Source organism: Typopeltis vanoorti, chromosome 1 (assembly GCF_054136105.1).
Source record: "Typopeltis vanoorti isolate ZY-2024b chromosome 1, IOZ_Tvanoo_1.0, whole genome shotgun sequence".
NCBI classification, from domain to species: Eukaryota; Metazoa; Arthropoda; class Arachnida; order Uropygi; family Thelyphonidae; genus Typopeltis; species Typopeltis vanoorti.
Window position 1 is genome coordinate 53,940,979 of NC_143549.1, and position 20,777 is coordinate 53,961,755.

Sequence of the window (20,777 nt, forward strand, 5' to 3'; positions counted from 1 at the left end):
AAACTAAATCCTATACAAGTCAAGTCATTAGAATTCTCATTTAATTCACTCAGACTAATATGAATGACTTAAATGCTGTAACAAATTTGGTATGAAAATTGGAAATAAGAAGAAAAGCTGTGAAAATAGGCATAAAAGTTCTAGTTTAACAGTTACTGCCTTCTTTATAGAAAGGAATCTTTAGAACAAGTAAAGTATTCAGCTATTTAGACACAATTTTTAGTGAAGAAGGCAAATTAATTTGGTAAGAGAAATGGAATAAGCAAGGCTAGTATTGTGGGAAGCCATTTGAATTTATATGCAGTAAGAGAATCAGCAAAACATTAAACTTGCTGTATACAAGACAGTGTTCAAGTCAGTTTATCTTATGGATCTGAGAGATGGGTTATAAATAAACCATTGGTCAAACACTATACAATTACAGATAAGAGAGTTTTGATAAAATTAGGAGAGTAAACAGATACATAAATGGCAGTCATATGAAAAATGAAGATACTAGAAATGAACTTTAAACTACAATAGTCTCATAATAAATACAATAAATATATGCTGGCTCAGTTGACCGAGTGGTTAGCACATCAGCTCTCCAGTCGAAAGGTTGCAGGTTCTCCTGCCGAGGCATGGATGTTTGTGATTGTCTGTGAAAAATACTAGTGGTGGTGGTGGGTGGTAGATGGTGCTGGGTAGTTGGATTGAGTGGTGGAGACAGAGCTGTAGAGTAGGTGACCTCCCTCGATGAGCCTTTGGACTTCCTGAAGGTGTCAGTAATGATGATAATAATAATATATTAATAAATAAATACAAAATGTTATACTCAGGCAATGACAATCAAGGAAAAGGAGTAGCCATAGTATTCAACACTAAATACGAGGCTAATCTTCTTGAATGGCAGGCAGTCTCAAGTAGAGTGATGTGAACAGATATCTGAATGGGGAACTGGACAATGAGACTTATTTGTGCCTATGGTCCCACAGAGGGTTCTACTAAAGTAGATGTGGAGGAATTTTTTCATGCTTTAGAGAAAGCAACTGACACAACGAAAAATGAAAAGTTGGTCTGTGTTGGGGATCTAAATAGCAGATGAAATGATTGTCAGACATACAAAAAATATTTTGGAAAAAATTGGAGAAAATAGCAAAACTAATAATAATGGCAAATACCTGTTGGATTTCTGCTCAGGACATCGATTGGTTATTACTAACACCATGTTCCAACATAAAAATGTGCAAAAATTCACATGGAGAGAAGAGGCAAGGAAAAAGAAAAGTCTCATTGACTATGTTATTGTTGATAGTGATGTTTTCTCCCTGATGTAGGACACCAGAATGTACAGAGGATTTGAAATTGGATGTGATCACTATTTAGTCTTGAGCAGGATAAAATTGAATTTCATTGGAAAGAATAACATGTAAGAAAGTTTTAAAGTGAATAAACATTGAGCAGCTCTCAGATGTGAACTGTAGACTAAAATACACAAATATTATTGAAGAAAAAATGAAAGAGTTTGAGAACAGGGACCAAACCTAGGAGATTCGGTTGCAAGCCCTGAAGAAAACATTGATTGATTCAGCCAGATTGGCATGTGGTAAGGTTGTCTGCAAAGATAGACAAACACAGGAAGTTAAAGAGGCAGTGAAGGAAAAGAAGAAAGCATATCAAAAGTTCCTGGCAAATAATCAGCTTGTTGATAGTGATGTTTTCTCCCTGGTGTAGGATACCAGAATGTACAGAGGATTTGAAATTGGAAGTGATCACTATTTAGTCTTGAGCAGGATAAAATTGAATTTCCTGGCAAATAATCAGCTTGTGCTCTTAGAGAAGACAGAGGCAAGTGTAAGAAAACTAAACACTGTGTAAAACTAGCTAATCAAAAGTCATGGGAAGACTTAAGAACATAGAAAAAAATATCAAGAAGTTGGCAAGATATTCTGGAGATTGTTGAAGAAGCTCAGAAATGGAGGATAATATCCTTGAAGTATGGAGTGATTAAAATTCGAAAAATTGCTAAATAAAACAATCAGTGACAGCACAGTGGTGAAAAATGCTGACCAGGCATGCAGTAGAAAAGTCCATTAAAAGTCTGAAATGTGGAAAGGCAGTTGGAGTATATGATATTTGACCAGAAATGCTCAAGTATGGAGGTATAAAAGTCGTACAGTGGCTGCACTGCATAGTTCAGAAGGCCTGGATAGAGGGACGAATTCCAGATGATTGTAGTAGAGCTCTTATGGTACCCATATATAAAAAGGGAAATAAAACTCAATGTGAGAATTACAGTTAATTTTCTACTGTGTGTTTCTGGTAAGATATATGCCAGTGTAACGTTTTATAATTTTCATTATTATTATTGTTGTTAGTGACACCTCCAAGGAGTCCAAAGACTCATCGTGGGAGGACACCTATTGTGCAACTCTCCATCTCCACCACTATCATCTTGTTATATCACTGGACACCTATTGTGCAACTTTCCGTCTCCACACCAATCATCTTGTTATATCACCGACAATATAATCATCGATTATATTGTTTATTACGTTACGTTTTGACTCAATATTTCCCCTCTTACTTTGTTATTTTCTTGGTTGCTTGAGCTTGTACAAAATGCCTATATGCTCTAATCTCTAACTCACGTATGATACAATTATTTGACTTTAGTCCTGTCATAATCTAATTAGATTATCCCCCACCCCCTCTTAATGCTGTAAAGTATGCTCTCACACGTGCTAGTAACATAGATTGAGGAAAAAGCTTCTGGCTGTACCCAAATCCTTAATCTACTTTGCTATAATACAAATGTATTAAGCCTTAAAAATTTATTTTTTTTTAATTACTGCACCCTTAGGGATCATGTAAAAGAATTTTTTGTCTTTACTTTACATACAAGAGAATATTTTAGCTAAGCATGTATAATAACCCTTAAATCAATTTTATCTCAAGCAACTTGAATTATTCAGTTGTGCTGTTACTTTACCTAGGTCACACAGGTTCGGTTTTTTTTTATGAGACAGTGCATTGGCTAACGAAGATCAGGCAAGTTATTAACAAAACCAAACATGTTTATTCTAACTGAGACAATTAATATACAAAAGAAACAGTACATATCACATGTCTGATTCTGCACACATTCATTAAAACAATTCACTTAAAGCATTAGATAAACAAATTATTTATACTCAGCTTAGTAGACACGTGGATGGATTTTTGCACATATAACCTTGCTCTCATTACTATTGATATAAGGTAAAATTATACTATACACAATCTGAGCATTGTGTAACACAAGCACTATTCAAGTCTACAGTATTCTTTTAAGCACATTAAATTTCACGTTCATCTTTCTGTCCTCCTCAACACATTACGTCATTAGTTAAACAGAATCAACATCTGTCGTCTGTACACACAATCTAGGTTATTAACATAGCTCACTATATCATTGTACAGTCCTGGATCCTAAAGGATAAAGTGTGAATTCTGCTGGTTTCTTTTCTTAAACTTGCGATCGGCCACTATCCGATGGTAGTTGTCTGATGATTTCTCCCTTGTAACAGTACTGTTACAAGGGTGGAAATTGCTTGTAACAGTACTGCATTTTTTTGGCAATGTCATGAACTGATTCGGCTGTGACAAATCAGCATGCACGTGGATCGGTACATTCATCGAAGAATTTTATGGAAGGCTACCTTGAAATATGGTCTCTGCTGCCAGCGAATCCCATGATCTCCGGAATTACTGCTCACGGTACCTCCGACTCTTCTCCTCCTCGAAAAGCTTGCTACAGGAACAAAAAAAATAAAAGAGAGTCTCTTTTTGCCCCTCAATCTCTACCTTTTATATTATTTGCTGTCCCTTCGTCTTCCTTCCAAAACTTTCCAGATTTACTTGACACTCCCTTACGTCACCCACGCTTACGTTAGGTTTTGGCATCAAAACTCATATAATCTGGTGACCCTTGAGACTGTTGTTGACCTTCAAGTTACTAGCCTAATCCTGTCTGATCCTTTTTGTTACAATTGCTTATGATTCTACATTCAGTTAATCTAACATTATATTACAAAATTCATTACATTACAGTAGGTTATATACACTTTTATTTATAAGTATTTTATAGCCCACGTAAAATCGATATATGTGAAAAATATTTATATTTTTCACCACAAGAGATTTTACACCAATATACTTGAGAAATCCTTGAGAAGGATTGTGAAATGGAAGCTTGGTGAAGAACAAGCTGGATTCAGGCAAAATAGACTGTCAGGATCAGATTTGCACTTTATGACAAATAGTTGAGAAATCATGGGAATATAACAAAGATCTGTATTTAAGTTTTGTAGATCTGGAAAAGGCATATGACAAGATGTCTAGAGAAAAGCTATTCAAAATGCTATTAATGGAACATTATATCAAGCAATACTTAGTCCTTTTTAAGCTGTAAGTCAGCAGTTAGAATTGAAGGAAGTACAGGAAAATGTTTTATGTTAAATCTGGTGTCAGGCAAGGATGTATATTTTCCCCTCAGTTATGCATTATTTATATCGATCACATTATGACAGAAAGTGGTATTAAACCTGTTATCAAAATTGGAGATGTTAATCTCAGCTTTTTGCTTTATGCAGATGATGTTATACTTCTAAATAAATCTGCTACAAGTCTGCGAGATTCCCTGACTAAATTGAATAACTGTCAATGTCCTGAGATCCTATAGAAGAAGTAAAACATTTCGACTACTTATGCACAATTTTTAGTGAAGATGTTGAAATAAATATGATTTTTTTTTTGGTCCATGTACGAGAGGTTGTCTGGTCAACCTAGTACCGTATATAGGTAGTGGGTTGGGAATATTTGGAGGAGGTCATTAGTAAGGAAGAGATCTAGGATATTTGGGGAGTGGTTAGGGTTATCTGGTATTCTGGTCAGCTTGTGAACAATTTGTGTAAGGTCATTAGTGATGACAAATGTTTCAGTATCTTTGCCTTCAGGATCTTAAAACTGGAAGAGGATAGCCAGTTGGTGTTATGGACGTTAAAATCACCCAGGAGGATTATTTCGCTGTTAGGAGACTGGGACTGGAGAAAATCAACTTTTAGGGAGAGGAAATGAAAGAGCTCAGAATGATTGGTGGTATTAGGAGAGCGATAGAGACAGCAGATGAATTTGACTGAGTGGGGGAGGGATAGCTTTAGCCAAAGAAGGTGAAAGTTGGGCGATTCTAGGTTAGGTGCTATCTGGCAGGGTATGTCAGAGTGGATAGATGGCACTCTTGGGTCGAAAGGAGTTAAATAGTTAGTTAGGGAGGTTGAGATGGATAGTCCTGGTGAAGGTGAGATTTGAGTTTCTGTTAAAAAGAGTATGTGGGGTTTGGCAGACTGCAGATGGTAGTGAACGCTATTAAGGTTGGAATTGGGGCCACGATTGTTGGTGAAGTGGATATGCAAGGTTCTGTGATATCCATTTCATAGGAAACGTGCAAAACCCGCAAAGGTCTTGCACGTTTCCTATGCAGTGCCTGCATACTGGTCTCCTTGGTGGCTACTAGTGGAGTCACTTGGTTTTTGCACCAGTTTGATTTATTTGTAGTCTATCATCCAACTGTTTTCTCTATTTTGGCGTTTTTCTTCTAGTTGTCTTCGGAGTTGGCGTCTTTGTTCTCTCTGGGCATAGGTAAAATCAGGTCGAGCACATATGCGCGACTGGGGGAAAAATGTCCTTTAGCTTGGTGTTTTGCAGGTCACTTTCACAAAATGTGGAAAGTTCATTCTGTCCTTTCTTGTTTATGGGACTGAAACGATGGCGATAACAAAGTTCAGGATAACAGCGTTGAGTCTCCTATTTTTGGCCTTGAGCGACTAGTGTACCATAAATGCGATTTCGTGAAGTTCGTTAGCTGGTACGGGTGCACTTACGATCGGGCATTGGTCGTCGAGTATCTCGAGCTTAGTTTCCAACTTTCTGATTTTGGAAGGGAAAGTATCTATCATGGTATTAAGCTGTTGATCGAGGTTTTCAACTCTCTTGCCTAGGTTTAGTAGAAAACTGTTTTACGGAAGGGAGGCACATCATACAAAAGTAGGGCTGGTTGAGATCATTGAAAAGCTTTTTTGCCAATTCATCTATTTTTGTGCTGGAAGTATGCAGCCAGTTGCAACAGAAATCACACAATATACCTTTTTTCTTTCTTTAACATCAGTTTCACAGCTGCGGCACTTCGTGATGTCATTTGGTTATTTGGCGATCGGCGACGCTATGCTCAGTAAGCACAGTAAGCATTTCGCTTTCACATGGCTGTTTTTTAATTGGAAAAATAGCTGATTTAATGGACTAAGGGTACTTACAAGTTGTGCTGAAATAATCGGCTCCTTAGTACCTTCTGTTAGTTTTCCGTTTACTGTTTATTTTGCACAAAAAAACACTTGTAATTATGATGAAATGCGGGAGTACAAGTTTAACGTAACTTATTCACAGGCACCACCTATCAAAATAGACAACAGAATCAACAAAGCTGGTATATGGCAGGAAGTCAATTGAATAAATTTATATGGAATAAGAGAGAAATTCATCAAAACACTAAATTAGCTGCATACCAGACATTTAAACCAATTTTAACTTATGGATCTGAGTGCTGGGTTAGAAATAAAACATTTGATCAAAGAATGGAGACCACAGATATATGAGAGTTCTGAGAAAGATTAGGGGAGTTAACAGATGGCATCGATTTCAGTATCATATTTAAAATGAGGATATTAGGAAAGAACATAACATTGTTAATATTATTAATTCATTAGCATAGATAATGTCAGATGGAAAATAACAGAATATGAGAGGAAAGGTTAGCAAAACAAATGTTCTTGTCAGAATGACTGAAAAATGACTCAGTGGAATACCAAGATCGTGGAAAATTATTGATAGGAAGCTAGTAATGGTGTAACTTTTTTATACAGTGCTGTCATAATATCCTGTACATCCATTGAGGGTATATGTCTGGAATTTCATGATGTGTATTTTAATGTAGCTTTTGTGTGTGTGTGTGTGTGCGTGCGCGTATGCGTGCATGCTCACGCACTCCAAATTACGACCTTGATATGAAGATCGAAATGTCAGCATTGAATGTTGATGTTGAATTGAAGTTGTTACTATAACACAGTAATTGTTTCCATAATTCAGAATGAATGTTGCTCATTGAATTATGAAAGGACAGCTGAATTTCTGTACAGGGCATGGACTAGTAATTATTAATGTCATTTTCAAAAAAAATAAATAAATAAATAAATAAAAATGAGTACAAAGAACAAAAGTAAGAAATTGTATTGGCTATATTATTGTTGATTATCATAATTAGTTCTGTTTGGGATAAAATTGAATATCAAATTAAAAAGGAAAAATATGTTCAAAAGTTTTAAATTAAAAAAAAAAAAAAAATTGATGTCATGCAGCTTTCAGTGTGAACCAGAGACTGAAATATATTAGTATTCAAGAATGAGTGAAAGGTGGGGGGGGGGACTCAGTAACTGCTTGGCAGACTGAAAAAATATTGACTCATATAAAAGAGATTTGTGGTTAAGTTGCTAGCATGAGGGGGAGAGGAATTCTAGGACTGGGGAAGAAGATGTATTGAAAGTTTCTTACTGGTGAGTCTACAGGAGCCCTCATGGAATACAGAAGGGAAAAAAAAAAAGTTTTTTTTTTTTTTGCATTGTGTGTTAAACTGGATAAACAAAAGTAGTGGAAAGAATTTGTTAAGACAATAGAAGATGCATGACAAAAGTGACAAAATGTTCTGGAGGCTATTGAAAAAGGGAAGGGCCACTACCAATGGGTAGTGGCCCTTCCCTTAATGCATAACATTAGACATATCTGCAAGGAGATGTGTTTTGCATTATGGGAGATACTGGGATAGGAGTGTTGGTGGCTTGCTCCACCTTTGCAAGGAGTCGTCCTGGTGTTGCACTGTCTTACCCCAGTCCTGAAGACACTTTCAGGTGCAAACTTTGTTTGCTCACACTTGGATAAAGGATTAAACTAAATTTATTAGAAAGATGCTGTAGTTGACTTCATCACTAGAATCAGCAGAATAAATTGTATGGGAGTTAAACAGTTGATTAAGACTGAAGCAAAATATGAAAACAAATATTATAGATCCAATACTGGGAAAAAAAAGCTGACGATTTTGTATAGGGTCATCACTTTTTTTTTTTTTCCAGGAGCAATATAAAAAGCAGGCTAGAAAAGTAAGAGTCATGACAAGGATGGTAAAATCAGACTATGAAAAGCATTTAACCTTACAGGTGAAGAGAAATCAGAGAGCATTTTATTTCTGTGTGTGTGTGTCAAGTAAACAGAACTATGGTAATTGAAGAATAATCTTAGTGAAAGTAGAAGGCAAAGAAAATGTCATTGATTTAGAAATAACTGAGCAGTTGAGTGATTACTTGAGTAAAGTATACATCCCAGTCATGTCCTTAAACTGAATGGATGGATGGTGAAGCGTAGCCAGATAAAAAAATGAAGGTGGATGAGAAGAAGGTATGAAAGCCGTTGTAAGCTTCATTCAAATGCAGTATGAGGTATCAGCAATGGTATTGAAGAAATATGCAAGAAAATTAGTAGCACCTTTGACTTGGTTATTCAACTTGAGTCCCAATTTAAGCACATTTCCTAATGAGTAGGAGGGCAAGATAATTCTATTTTATAAGGTTGAAGCAAGAATAGAAGCAACTAATTATAGACCAATGGTTCTCTGATTATTATAATCAGTTGATATGTCAGGAATGATCCAGAGGTAGTAGTTGATTAAAGTGTTTGAGAGACTAATTATGAGCTGCACTCACAGGTGGGTAGATGGTCTTAATCCTCTATAGAGGACATCATTTAAGTGTAGATCTTGCTTTAGCAATTTGCTCACCTTTTATAATACAATGATTGCAGAGTAAGATAAGGGGAATGGATATACCAAAATACCTTTGGATTTTGTCAAGGTATATAACAGAATTTCTTGCTGGAGGTTATTATGCAAACTAAAAGAGATAGTATGCAAAATATGCTTTGTGACATTTATAAGAAAGTGGCTGAGTGATAAGTACTAGAGAGTAATGCATGGAGATGCCTGGTCTAAAAGAAGGAGTGGGACCAGTGAAGAACCACAGGATTCTGTACTTGAACCAATGTTGTTCAACTTCATCATCATCAAATTCCTGACATGTACCCTCAAGGGGCGTATAGGATATGATAGTACTACATGAAAAATTTACATCATTACTAACTTCCTGTCTACATTTTTCCTCCAAATCAGTCTATTACTTGTCAAGACTCCAATATTATCATTATCAGATCTTATATTTCTGTCGTCTAAGGCACATTGTGCCATATCAATCCACCTATATCTTGGTCTTCCTCTGGGTTGTTTTCCTGCCAACCTGGCAGAGAACACTTATTTTGCTAATCTCCAATATTATTATTCATATTTATGAATTTAGGGACACAAAACACACATGTTGAAAAGATTATTTTACTGATTAATAATAAAATTATTAATCAGTAAAATAATCTTTTCAACACGTGTGTTTTGTGTTCCTAAATTCATAAATATGAATGCTGATCACTGTGTAACCTTAAAAGAAAGAGTCCAATATTATTCATATACAAGTTGAACAACACTAGCAAAACAAGTGTTGTTCAACTTGTATATTAATAATATTGGAGTTGGTTTGGATAGTAGTGCACAATTATTTGGTGTAAAGTTTAGAAGAGTTACAAAAGACCTTGCTGATATAGTATCCTTGCAGGCTGTCACCTGGGTTCAGCAGAGATAAGACAGTTGAAAAGATCCAGTGATGATATCAGGCCTGTAGAATTGTGCATAGGAAATATGGTAGAAACATATCAGTTAGTAAGGGGGGGAATCATGGTGGACACAAGTGAGATTTTATAGCACATGCATATGTGCTATAAATTTTTCTTTTTTAGTTATAATCCTGATGATACGTTGAAAACATATTTTAGTACAAATCAAACTAAGGACTTGGTAATCCAGGACCTTGTGCATGTGACTAAACATGGTCTGCCTGCGATCATTGCAGGTCTCTGGGGGGGGGGGTATCCTTATTTTCTGAATGAAGAAAATCATCTGCCACTTAGCATCTACATGGGGGGGTGAAAAGTTTCTGATAAATCCTAGAACAAAAATGATATTAAAGCAACTCTTCTTATTTACCCTAAAAAAAGAGAACAAATTATTACAATTTGATGAAACATGGGGGTTAATGGGTTTCAAGATATGTTCTTTCTTGTGCTTATATCAGTTGCTTTAATATCATTTTTGTTCTAGGTGTTTATCAAAACTTTTCAGCCCCTTGTTATTCATCCAGGCAATTCAATGAAATATGAGGGTGGTCTGAAATGTTCTCGACCCAACATTGAAAAAAAAAAACGAATTTATAATTTCAAAATTATTTTTATTTTTTAACACAATCTCCCTTAAGACTAATACATTTATTCCAGCGATGCTCCAGTGCCATTATCCCATCCCTGTAGTGGTTCTCAGTGAGATCTGCAAAATATCCCTCTACTGCTGCAATCACCTCTTGATTCTAAGAAAAATGCTAACTAGCAAGGAAGAGTTTCAGTTTTAGGAAGAGATAGAAGTCAGAGGGAGCCAAATCTGAGGAATAGGGTAGATGTTCCAACAATTCATAGCGCAGATCCCTTAATTTTCCCATTGCCAAAACACCTTTGTGGGCAGGTGCATTGTCCTGATGAAAGATGATTTTTTCTTCTGCAAACCGGGTCTTTTCTCACAAATTTTTTTGTCTAGTCTGGTTAAAAGATCAGAATAATATTCCCTGGTTATTGTTTTACCCTTTTCAAGATAATTAATAAACAAAATGCCTTTAGCATCCCAGAACACCGATACCATGACCTTTCCTACTGATGGAACTGATTTTGTCTTCTTTGGCACTGAACAACCAGCTTCTGTCCACTGTTTTGACTGCTGTTTGGATTCTGGTGGGTAATGGTGAATCCAAGTCTCATCCATAGTAATAAATTGACCCACAAAATCAGTTTTATTCTTGTTAAAATGCTCCAAACACTGTTCAGCGATTTTCATGCGAGTGTGTTTTTGATCTGCTGTGAGCAAGCATGGCACCCAACTTGTGCAGAGCTTTTTCATTTGAAATTCTTCATGCAAAATATATCCTACACATTCTTTTGAAATGCCTATAGTCTCGGCAATTTCCCACACTTTGACTTGCTGGTCATCCAATGCACTTGATGAATGATTTCTGGTGTCGTTACATTTTTTGGACGTCCTTCACATGGATCAACTTCAAGACTGGTATACAGCCATGTTTTAATTTAGCAGCCCATTTCTTAATTGTCAAAAACGAAGGAGAAGAGTGCCCATAAACTTTTATGAACTTCGAATGAATTTCTTTTGCGTTAAACCTTCTTTTACAAAGAATTTTATAAGCACACGATACTCAATTTTATCCATTTCAAAGGAGCCAGACAGCACTTTTTCTTCAGACAGCTGTATAAAACAATCTACTTGATAGAATGACTTGCAATTTCACATGGATGCTTATGACAGATGTACCAACTTAGAAAAAAAAATTAGCCGATTGTGTTGCTATCTATTTTCGAGGCCAAGAACTTTTCAGACCACCCTCATACAATTATTAAAGTAATTTCCTCTTTGTTATTTCTGTTGAGATTTTGGGATTTTTTTTATTTTATTAATTATTAAAAGCATCAGAATACATCAATTAGGTTGAATGATATTGCATATGTGAATATCAGCTGCTACAGTATTAACAGATACTAACTTTATCTTATTTTTGTATATTATTAAATACTTCTTATCATATAATTACATAAATGCATGCATCTGTGTATATAATGTGGATTGTATGTGACCTAGGAAAGCAAACTTTTACCATCAAACTGCACTTCCATACCTTCAAATACTGTACAAATTGTAAATGAAGAAGGTTATTTATTTGATGATGAAGAAAAAAAGTGTGTTGCAAACAGAAGGGAAAGGCCTGAAGTAAGTTTTTTTTCTTAATCTTTTTCTTATTTCTTTCTTTCTATTTTTTATGACAATTTGTTATCTGTTCTGTTATCTCTCATTGTATACGTTTGTAGATCTTTAATGGAAGGGGAATGAAGAAATGAAATAAAGAACAGTTCGGTGTTTCCAATATTTCATCTGTCTCAGAAACAAATAATTCTGTCATATACACAATCAACAAAATAAAGAATACCCCTCTATAAGCACTAAAAAAGTTCTCAAATTTAAACTTGCTGCAGTGAAGCATAGTAGTTTTCTTTCATTTGATTATGTGATAAGATATACTAGACCTGACGCTCTATCTATTATCTGTTGATAGATGTGTTTCTTTTAAACAGATATAGCTAATCTTCCACTCTGCTCATAATAGGCTAATTGTAAAACCAGGGAATTTTATACACCAGTAACTGGAAGAGGGAAGAGTTGGTCTTTGGAGAAGGGGGGGGGGTAGATAAAGTTAAAGTGAAGTTTGAAATTAGTACAGAAACCATATTTCCTGAAAGTTATAGATATTTTTTCAGAGGTACTATTTCTGTGTTGAGGGATCATGGATTGGGTAAAATTTAAGTATTTGTTAATTCCATTAGAACTGTAGCTGCTTATATAAGGTGTGGTATATTAAGTTCATCCGTGAGGAATATCTGTTCTGAACAGAGTTTGATGGCTCTATAAATATTAATAATACTATATTCCATCACTCAGCAATGTGGTATTATTACTTCACCCTTTCATGGATGACAAATTTGCAGAGATCAGTGATGGGACAGGAGGGAGAACATTTAATTAATGGTAGTGTCAAATAGGGATATGTTAGTGAATAGAGCAGTGGTGTAAAAACTGACCATCATATCAGTAGTGCTTAAAATTAAATATTCAGTAGAAGATTTTAAAATGTATAAAATTTTTCACATACAAAAATCCTATGGGCAGCGAGAGAGAGAGTGATAAGTGATTTTGCTAAGTGTTTGGCTAATCTATAAAACAGAGAAATCAATACCACCTACTATGAGTCAGAGAGGATTATTAGATTTGTGAATTTTAGGTACTCTGTATATCTGATGGGAAAGGGAAACCTAAAGGCTTTAAGTTTTTTCATAAGGAGAGTCAAGAGGTCCCCTTTATTGAGCACTTTTTATTTTGTTTTGGTAGCATATCTAAAAGTATATATATAAGCAGAAATTCTGAACAAAAATGCCCATTTTTTCAGTTCACTGGTGTTTGAGGGCTATGCTAGCACTATTCACCTCCACTTTAGTAAATGACTTTTGTCTTTTGATAGACTCCTAAGAACAGAGAGATAGAGAATTGGCTAAAAGAGAGATTTCTTTTAGTGGATGAAGCTTACATAGGATGATGGCAATGTCAAACAACTTGATTCCATATGTTGTCTGGAATCAAGTTGCAGGTTCTAAGTAAAGTCTGAAGTCAGTTCTTTCTGAATGCTATAATGTAGTTATGGCTGATCCATGCATGCATGCATGCATGGATCAGCATGCATGTTCTACCACTAGATGTTATCAACCTTTCTTCAAAAAATGAAGCAGCTATTACTATCCTTAGTCATTGCATATCCATTGTTTATTTTTAAAAAATTCTTATGTTTGGAAGCATTAGAATTATCAGAAGTATTGAACCAGAGCTGGGGCAGTCTTTCTGACATTTCTGATAATCGACCTAGTATGAGCAGTAGTAATTGTTTCCTATAAAATCCCAAAGTTGGCATACCTGTAGTTGTGGAGGAGTGTTTTTTCACTGAAACCTGATTTTAAATGGAATATAGGCTATGTATAATTCTCATATTCCTACATCTTCTAAGGAAAGATAGTCAGTTTAATTGCCTAGAAAGTTCAAGTTTACACTTACATAATTATTTTGCCTTACATGTTATGATCTCAATATGAATGATCAATATTCATCTAACACAAATCATATTATCAGTTATTTAATAGGGGTGCTTAAGAGTCAAAGCTGTATAACTGAGAGGAGACCTCCACATAGCCTTTAAAGGAATGCGGAGAACCAACCAGGGCTTCTGACCTAATGTCCAATCCTCACCTTCTTGTGGTGCACCCTGTTGGGTATCTACTTGGATACTGAACAAACGAGGATGGGCTGGCAATTTGGGATTTAGCCGACCAAATTGTATTCTTATTGGTTAAACCAAAATAAAAAATGATGGTACAACATGACAAAATTTCATGCCGGCTTGGGCGTCGCCCGGTTAAACAAGGCCCCCGTTGTTTTCGCCAGGGAACCAGGGCGAACAGCGAAAAGTCAGCTACTGGAACAAATCTGAAAACAAACCCCAACTCAACATCACCAGAGTTAAAGATCAGTACCATCAACGTAAGAAGCCTGAATGGCAAAGAAATGGAGCTAGCTGAGGAATTAGATAAGTACCAGATCGACATAATAGGGGTGACTGAAACAAAAAAGACCAAAACTGGTGAGATCTTTCTGAGCAATAAATACAAAATGTTATATTCAGGCAATGACAATCAAGGAAAAGAAGGAGTAGCCATAGTATTCAACACAAAATACGAGGCTAATCTTCTTGAATGGCAGTCAGTCTCAAGTAGAGTAATGTGGGCAAATATGAGAATGGGGAACTGGACAATGAGACTTATTTGTGCCTATGGTCCCACAGAAGGTTCTACTAAGGTAGAAGTGGAGGAATTTTTTGATGCTTTAGAAAAAGCAACTGACACAACGAAAAAAGAAAAGTTGGTCCTTGTTGGGGATCTAAATAGCAGAGTAGGAAATGATTGTGAGACATACAAAAATATTATGGGAAAATTTGGAGAAATGAGCAAAGCTAATAATAATGGCAAATATCTGTTGGATTTGTGCTCAGGACATGGACTGGTTATTACTAACACCATGTTCCAACATAAAAATGTGCACAAATTCACATGGAGAGAAGAGGCTAGGAATAAGAAAAGTCTCATTGACTATGTTATTGTTGATAGTGATGTTTTCTCCCTGGTGCAGGACACCAGAGTGTACAGAGGATTTGAAATTGGAAGTGATCACTATTTAGTCTTGAGCAGGATAAAATTGAATTTCATATTGAAAAGAATAACATGTAAGAAAGTTTTAAAGCGAATAAAAGTTGAGCAGCTCTCAAATGTGAACTGTAGACTAAAACACACAAAGATCATTGAAGAAAAAATGAAAGAGTTTGAGAACAGGAACCAAACCTTGGAGATTCAGTGGCAAGCCTTGAGGAAAACACTGATTGATTCAGCCAGAGAGGCATGTGGTGAGGTTGTCTGCAAGGATAAAAAAATCAGAACTCCCTGGTGGACACAGGAAGTTAAAGAGGCAGTGAAGGAAAAGAAGAAAGCATATCAAAAGTTCCTGTCAAATCAAATAAGTCAGCTTGTGCTCTTAGAGAATATAGAGAGAAATGCAGGAATGCTAAACACTGTGTAAAACTAACTAAACAAAAGTCATGGGAGGACTTTGGCAAGAATATAGAAAATAAATATCAAGAAGGTGGCAAAATATTCTGGAGGTTGTTGAAGAAGCTTAGGAATGGAGGAAAGAGTGCTGTAAAAGGAGTTAGAAATGATAAAGGTGACATGAAAACTGGAATAAAAGATATCCTTGAAGTATGGAGTAAATACTTTGAAAAACTGCTAAATGAAACAAGCAGTGATGACAGCACAGTGGTAAAAACACTGACCAGGCATGCAGGCAGGAATACATATCCATACTTGAAGTAGAAAAAGCCATCAAGGGCTTGAAATGTGGAAAGGCAGCTGGAGTAGATGATATTCGACCAGAAATGCTGAAGTATGGTGGTATAGGAGTCTTATAGTGGCTGCACTGCATAGTTCAGAAAGCCTGGACAGAGGGACGAATTCCCGATGATTGGAGTAGAGCTCTCATAGTACCCATATATAAAAAGGGAAATAAAACTGAATGTGAGAATTACAGAGGTATTTCCCTACTGAGTGTTCCTGGCAAAATCTATGCAAGTATACTTGAGAAACGGTTGAGAGGAATTGTGGAAGAAAAGCTTGGTGAAGAACAAGCTGGATTCAGGCGAAACAGAGGCTGTCAGGATCAGATCTTCACTTTACGACAATGAGTCGAGAAAGCATGGGAATATAACAAAGATCTGTATTTAAGTTTTGTCGATTTGGAACAGGCATATGATAAGTTGCCAAGAGAGAAGCTATTCAATACGCTGCAGTTATATGGTGTCGATGGGGCATTATATCAAGCAATACTTAGTCTTTATTTGAGTTGTATGTCAGCTGTTAGAATTGAAGGAAGTACAGGAAGATGGTTTAATGTTAAATCTGGTATGAGACAAGGATGTACATTATCCCCTCTGTTATTCATTATCTATATGGATCACATTATGAAGGAAAGTGGTATTAAACATGATATCAAAATTGGAGATGTTAATGTCAGCTCACTTTATGCAGATGATTTATACTTCTAAATAAATCCGCTACAAGTCTGCAAGATTCTCTGACTAAATTGAATAGCTGTTGTAATAGATATGGTATGAAGGTCAGCAATAAAAAGACAAAGACAATGAAAATAGGCAGAATCATTGAAAATGTCAACTGTGTTGTGAATGGAGAACCTGTGGAACAAGTAAAACATTTCAGCTACTTAGGCATGATTTTTAGTGAAGATGGTAAATTAAATATAGAAATAGACAACAGAATCAGCAAAGCTGGTATGGTGGGAAGTCAATTGAATAAATTCATATGGAATAAGAGATAAATTAGTCGGAACACTAAATTAGCTGTATAGAAGACAGTGTTCAAACCAGTTTTAACTTATGGATCTGAGAGCTGGGTCAGAAGTAAAACACTTGACCAAAGACTAGAGACCGCAGATATGAGAGTCCTGAGAAAGATTATAGGTGTGAACTGATGGCATCAATGGCAATATCATATTAAAAATGAGGATATTAGGACAGAACTTGACGTTGTCTGCATCCAGGAATGCGTTAGCAGAGCTAATCTCAGGTTGTATGGTCACCTAAACAGAATGGGCGAGGAAAGATTAGCAATACAAGTGTTTGCTGCCAGGTTGGCAGCAAAATGACCCATAGGAAGACCAAGATATAGGTGGATTGATACGGTACAAAGTGCCTTAGACGATAGAAATATAAGATCTGATAATGTTGGAGTCTTGACAAGTAACAGACTGGTTTGGAGGAAAATTGTAGATAGGAAGTTAGTAATGATATAATTTTTTCATGTAGTACTATCATATCCTGTACATGGCAGGAATTTGATGATGATGATGATGAGTTATTTAATACAAATTATACATCTACCAACCCAAATACTGGATAATGGAAATACTGGATAATGCCAAGTGGTTAATGTATTTGCTCTCCAGCCAAAATGCTGCAGGTTCGAATCCTGCCGTGGGCATGGATGTTTGTGATTGTCTGTGAAAGTACTAGTAGTGATAGTCAGTGGTAGATGGCGTTGGTGTTAGGTGATGTAGGTTGGTGGAGTAGTGAGACGTACTAGTAGTGATAGTCAGCAGTAGATGGCGTTGGTGTTAGGTGATGAAGGTTGGTGGAGTAGTGAGACGAAGAGTTGTAGAGCAGATGCCCTCCCTCGATGAGTCTTTGGACTCCCTGGAGGTGTGATGTAATAATAATAATAACCCTCTCCACTCTTCTTATATCCTTGATTATTTCTTAACCAGTTTTCCTTCCCAGGTATACTGGTGATGTCACCTCTCCTTTGACTAACTCACACCACAATCTTGTATCTCTCTCTCTCTCTCTCTCTCACACACACACACACACACAGAATGCCTTTGCTCTATCCACCTTCCAACCTTGTGCCTTTTGGTACCACCTGTTAAGATGAAAGGCAGGATGATCTCCAGAACTTCCACTTTTCCTTTTTTGTCAGACTTCTGTATCCACTCTTCTGATCCAACACCTGCTCTGAGTAAGGCAGAGAAATTATTCTCATCACCAGCATGAAGGTTTTCATTCTCCATCCATCCAAAATTCATTCCCATGCATTTTTCAAGCCATGTTTTAACATACCTGGAAGTTTGAAGAAATTAATTCACTCTACCAAAGATAGCTTGCAGTGAAAACTAAATCTTCTTACTCAGCCTAGGCTGAAACATGGAATCATAATACAAAAAGAAATACAAAACTGCCTTTAGTAAATCCAGATCTTTTCAAGGCTAAGTGGCAGAAAATTCTTATCTAAATGGAAGTCATATTATCTGGTCCAGATCAAAGTCCATCAGATGCAGCTTCTGTTTACCTGCACCTATGGCATCCAGATAGTACCACTGTTACAGCAACTAAAGGTAAAGCTGGCTTCCTGTTATTACTCTTCTCCCCAAACTGCATAAGATCAAGGCAAATCAGCTCTTACCATACCAGAAATAGAGCACTATGCTGTCTATGGTATTTGGACAAAAAGACTCGGAATAACATTAAATAACTTAGATAAAAAGTTTCTTGATCTCACCCCCCCTCCCCCAATTGTACTCCAGAACTAACATCTATCCTATATCCCTACAACATTTTATACTCTGCTGGAAGTTATCCTGTTTGCCATCAAATTATTGATATCTCTCTCACCTGTTTTTTAGTCATCATATCGCAAGCCTATTTTGCACACACATTCCTTTGAGGTTGTATAATAACCTGAAATGTGTAATTATGTCAAATTTCTTAGCAAAATCCAAAGTATTTTAGTATATTCATTCTCTTTATTCATATATGCAATTTTGTATTTTAAAATATGAGCAAATTAGTCAAGCAAGACTTACTCTTAACAAACCATTCTGCCCTTCAGAAATAATTAGTCTGTAATTAGTTTCCTCTCCCCTACTTCCACCTTTGTATAATGGAATTATCCTCATTTTCTTTTATCCATTACAAACTGTGCACATGTTGAGACACAGAGTGCACAACCAAGTCAGAGATACCTTTGAACATTCCTTCAGTACTTGCAGGAATATCACCCAAGTCCACTGCTTTGAATACTGCAGCTTTTAATAACTGCAACTCATCCACTTGCTAGTTGTATTATTGCAAAAAAAAATTCATTCAGAGTTCTCTTTGCCTTACTAACTTCTTTTCATAGTCCAGTAAATAAGCTAAAAAAATGTTTCTGAAATCAGCCATAAAATGGCATACAGAACTAAATCTATCTTCAGGGGAAGAAGAAGAAGAATACCAGCTGTCAAAAGCAGATTCCAGCTGAAATGAAACATTGTCTCCTTCTGGCTGAAATCTGTTAGAATTTGTTTTTGGAAACAATGAAAGAAGACACTGTTGTCTTGTACCTTTCCCCCCAGGATTAATAATGTAGAGACAGTGTCTCTCTCTCTCTCTCTGCATCTGTTACACAAGCTGGTCTTACTTCTTGAATTTTATTCACCACCATCCTATATGACCTCTTCTGAAGTTTTGAAGTTTCTATCATATTATCTTCTTCTCCAGTTTGCTAGCTTCTGCAGTCTGTTAGGACAGATGCTATCCCAATATTATCTCTGCCATATGGTCCCTAAACTTCACCTTCCTATCTACAAAAACACAAAGAGTCAATTATGTGCATAAAACACATTTTATGCACATAAACGTAAAGTTATGCACTTTGATGTGATGAGATATCCAGTGGCATATTACATTGGTGAGATTATTCTGGAAGAAACAGATCATATCAGAGTGCATAACTTTACATTTACTAACAGTAAACTGATAACCACTTTTACTGCCCACAGTTCTAGCCTATTAAAATCATTATGCAAGTTCTGCATGTTAGCCACATTCCTGATTACTCTGCCATAACTTATCTTTGCATCATCATCAACAAACAGGATCTCCTGTCAAATCCTACCCAGAGTCATTTATGACTTTTTTATATATATATATCAATATCACTTTTTATATATATATCAATCAGCCATCTTTTCATCTAAGTTTAATAATTTATAATCCTATCCCATATCCTGCAACTTATGCTTCTTGATCCCAGAACACAGAATAGTAAACCTGTATATACTGTAGTCTAGGTGCAGTCATATCATCAACATTCAATTCCTGACATGCACCCTCAGTTGGTGTACAAGATATCATGACAGTAGATTAACTTCACAGTTAATTTGTTAATTATCAAGACTTCAGTATTATATATCATATATAGTGGTGCCTTGGTTAACGACAGTAATCCGTTCCAGGATTACCGTCGTTATGCAAGGCGCGATTCCCCATAAGGTTTAATTGAAAATCGATTAATTTGTTCCGGCTCCTCCCCACAACCATAGTACATATTAAAAATGCAGATAAAACTCATTTAAAATGTCATAAAAATATGGTAAATATCATTTATTTATTATACAGTATGTGTATTTGCTACAAAAAAATTAACATTAATAAAACAAATTAACAGTTTTTAATTATCATTCTTCACCAGAAGGACAATTGGGCTCACTTCAGAGTTTTTTGACAAATGGACCTGTAAAAAACATGTCTAGGGTTGTTTGCTTCTGCCTCTTTTTTAAAATGTTTCTGAAAAACTGCATGGACTTTTCATTAAATACATCTGCAGTTCTGATAACCTCAGATTTGTTTGAATTCCATTTCATAGCAGCATTTTAAACTTCCTCCCACTTTGCCAAAACATTTTTGATTTCATCAGTCATAATTTGTTCTTTCTCTCCATCCTCATCTTCAGATGAAATTTCCATTTCC

The 20,777-nt window shown here is 36.0% G+C and overlaps 1 protein-coding gene across 1 annotated transcript in view; it reads left to right on the top strand.

Moving 5' to 3' along the window:
- The window catches only part of Git (ARF GTPase-activating protein GIT1), a 707,749-nt gene that overhangs the window by 413,509 nt on the left and 273,463 nt on the right, over positions 1-20,777 (top strand). Inside the window, exon 15 of the mRNA XM_090400625.1 lies at positions 11,912-12,040. Within this exon, the coding sequence (XP_090256751.1) occupies positions 11,912-12,040 (129 nt within the window). The remainder of the gene's footprint in view (positions 1-11,911; positions 12,041-20,777) is intronic.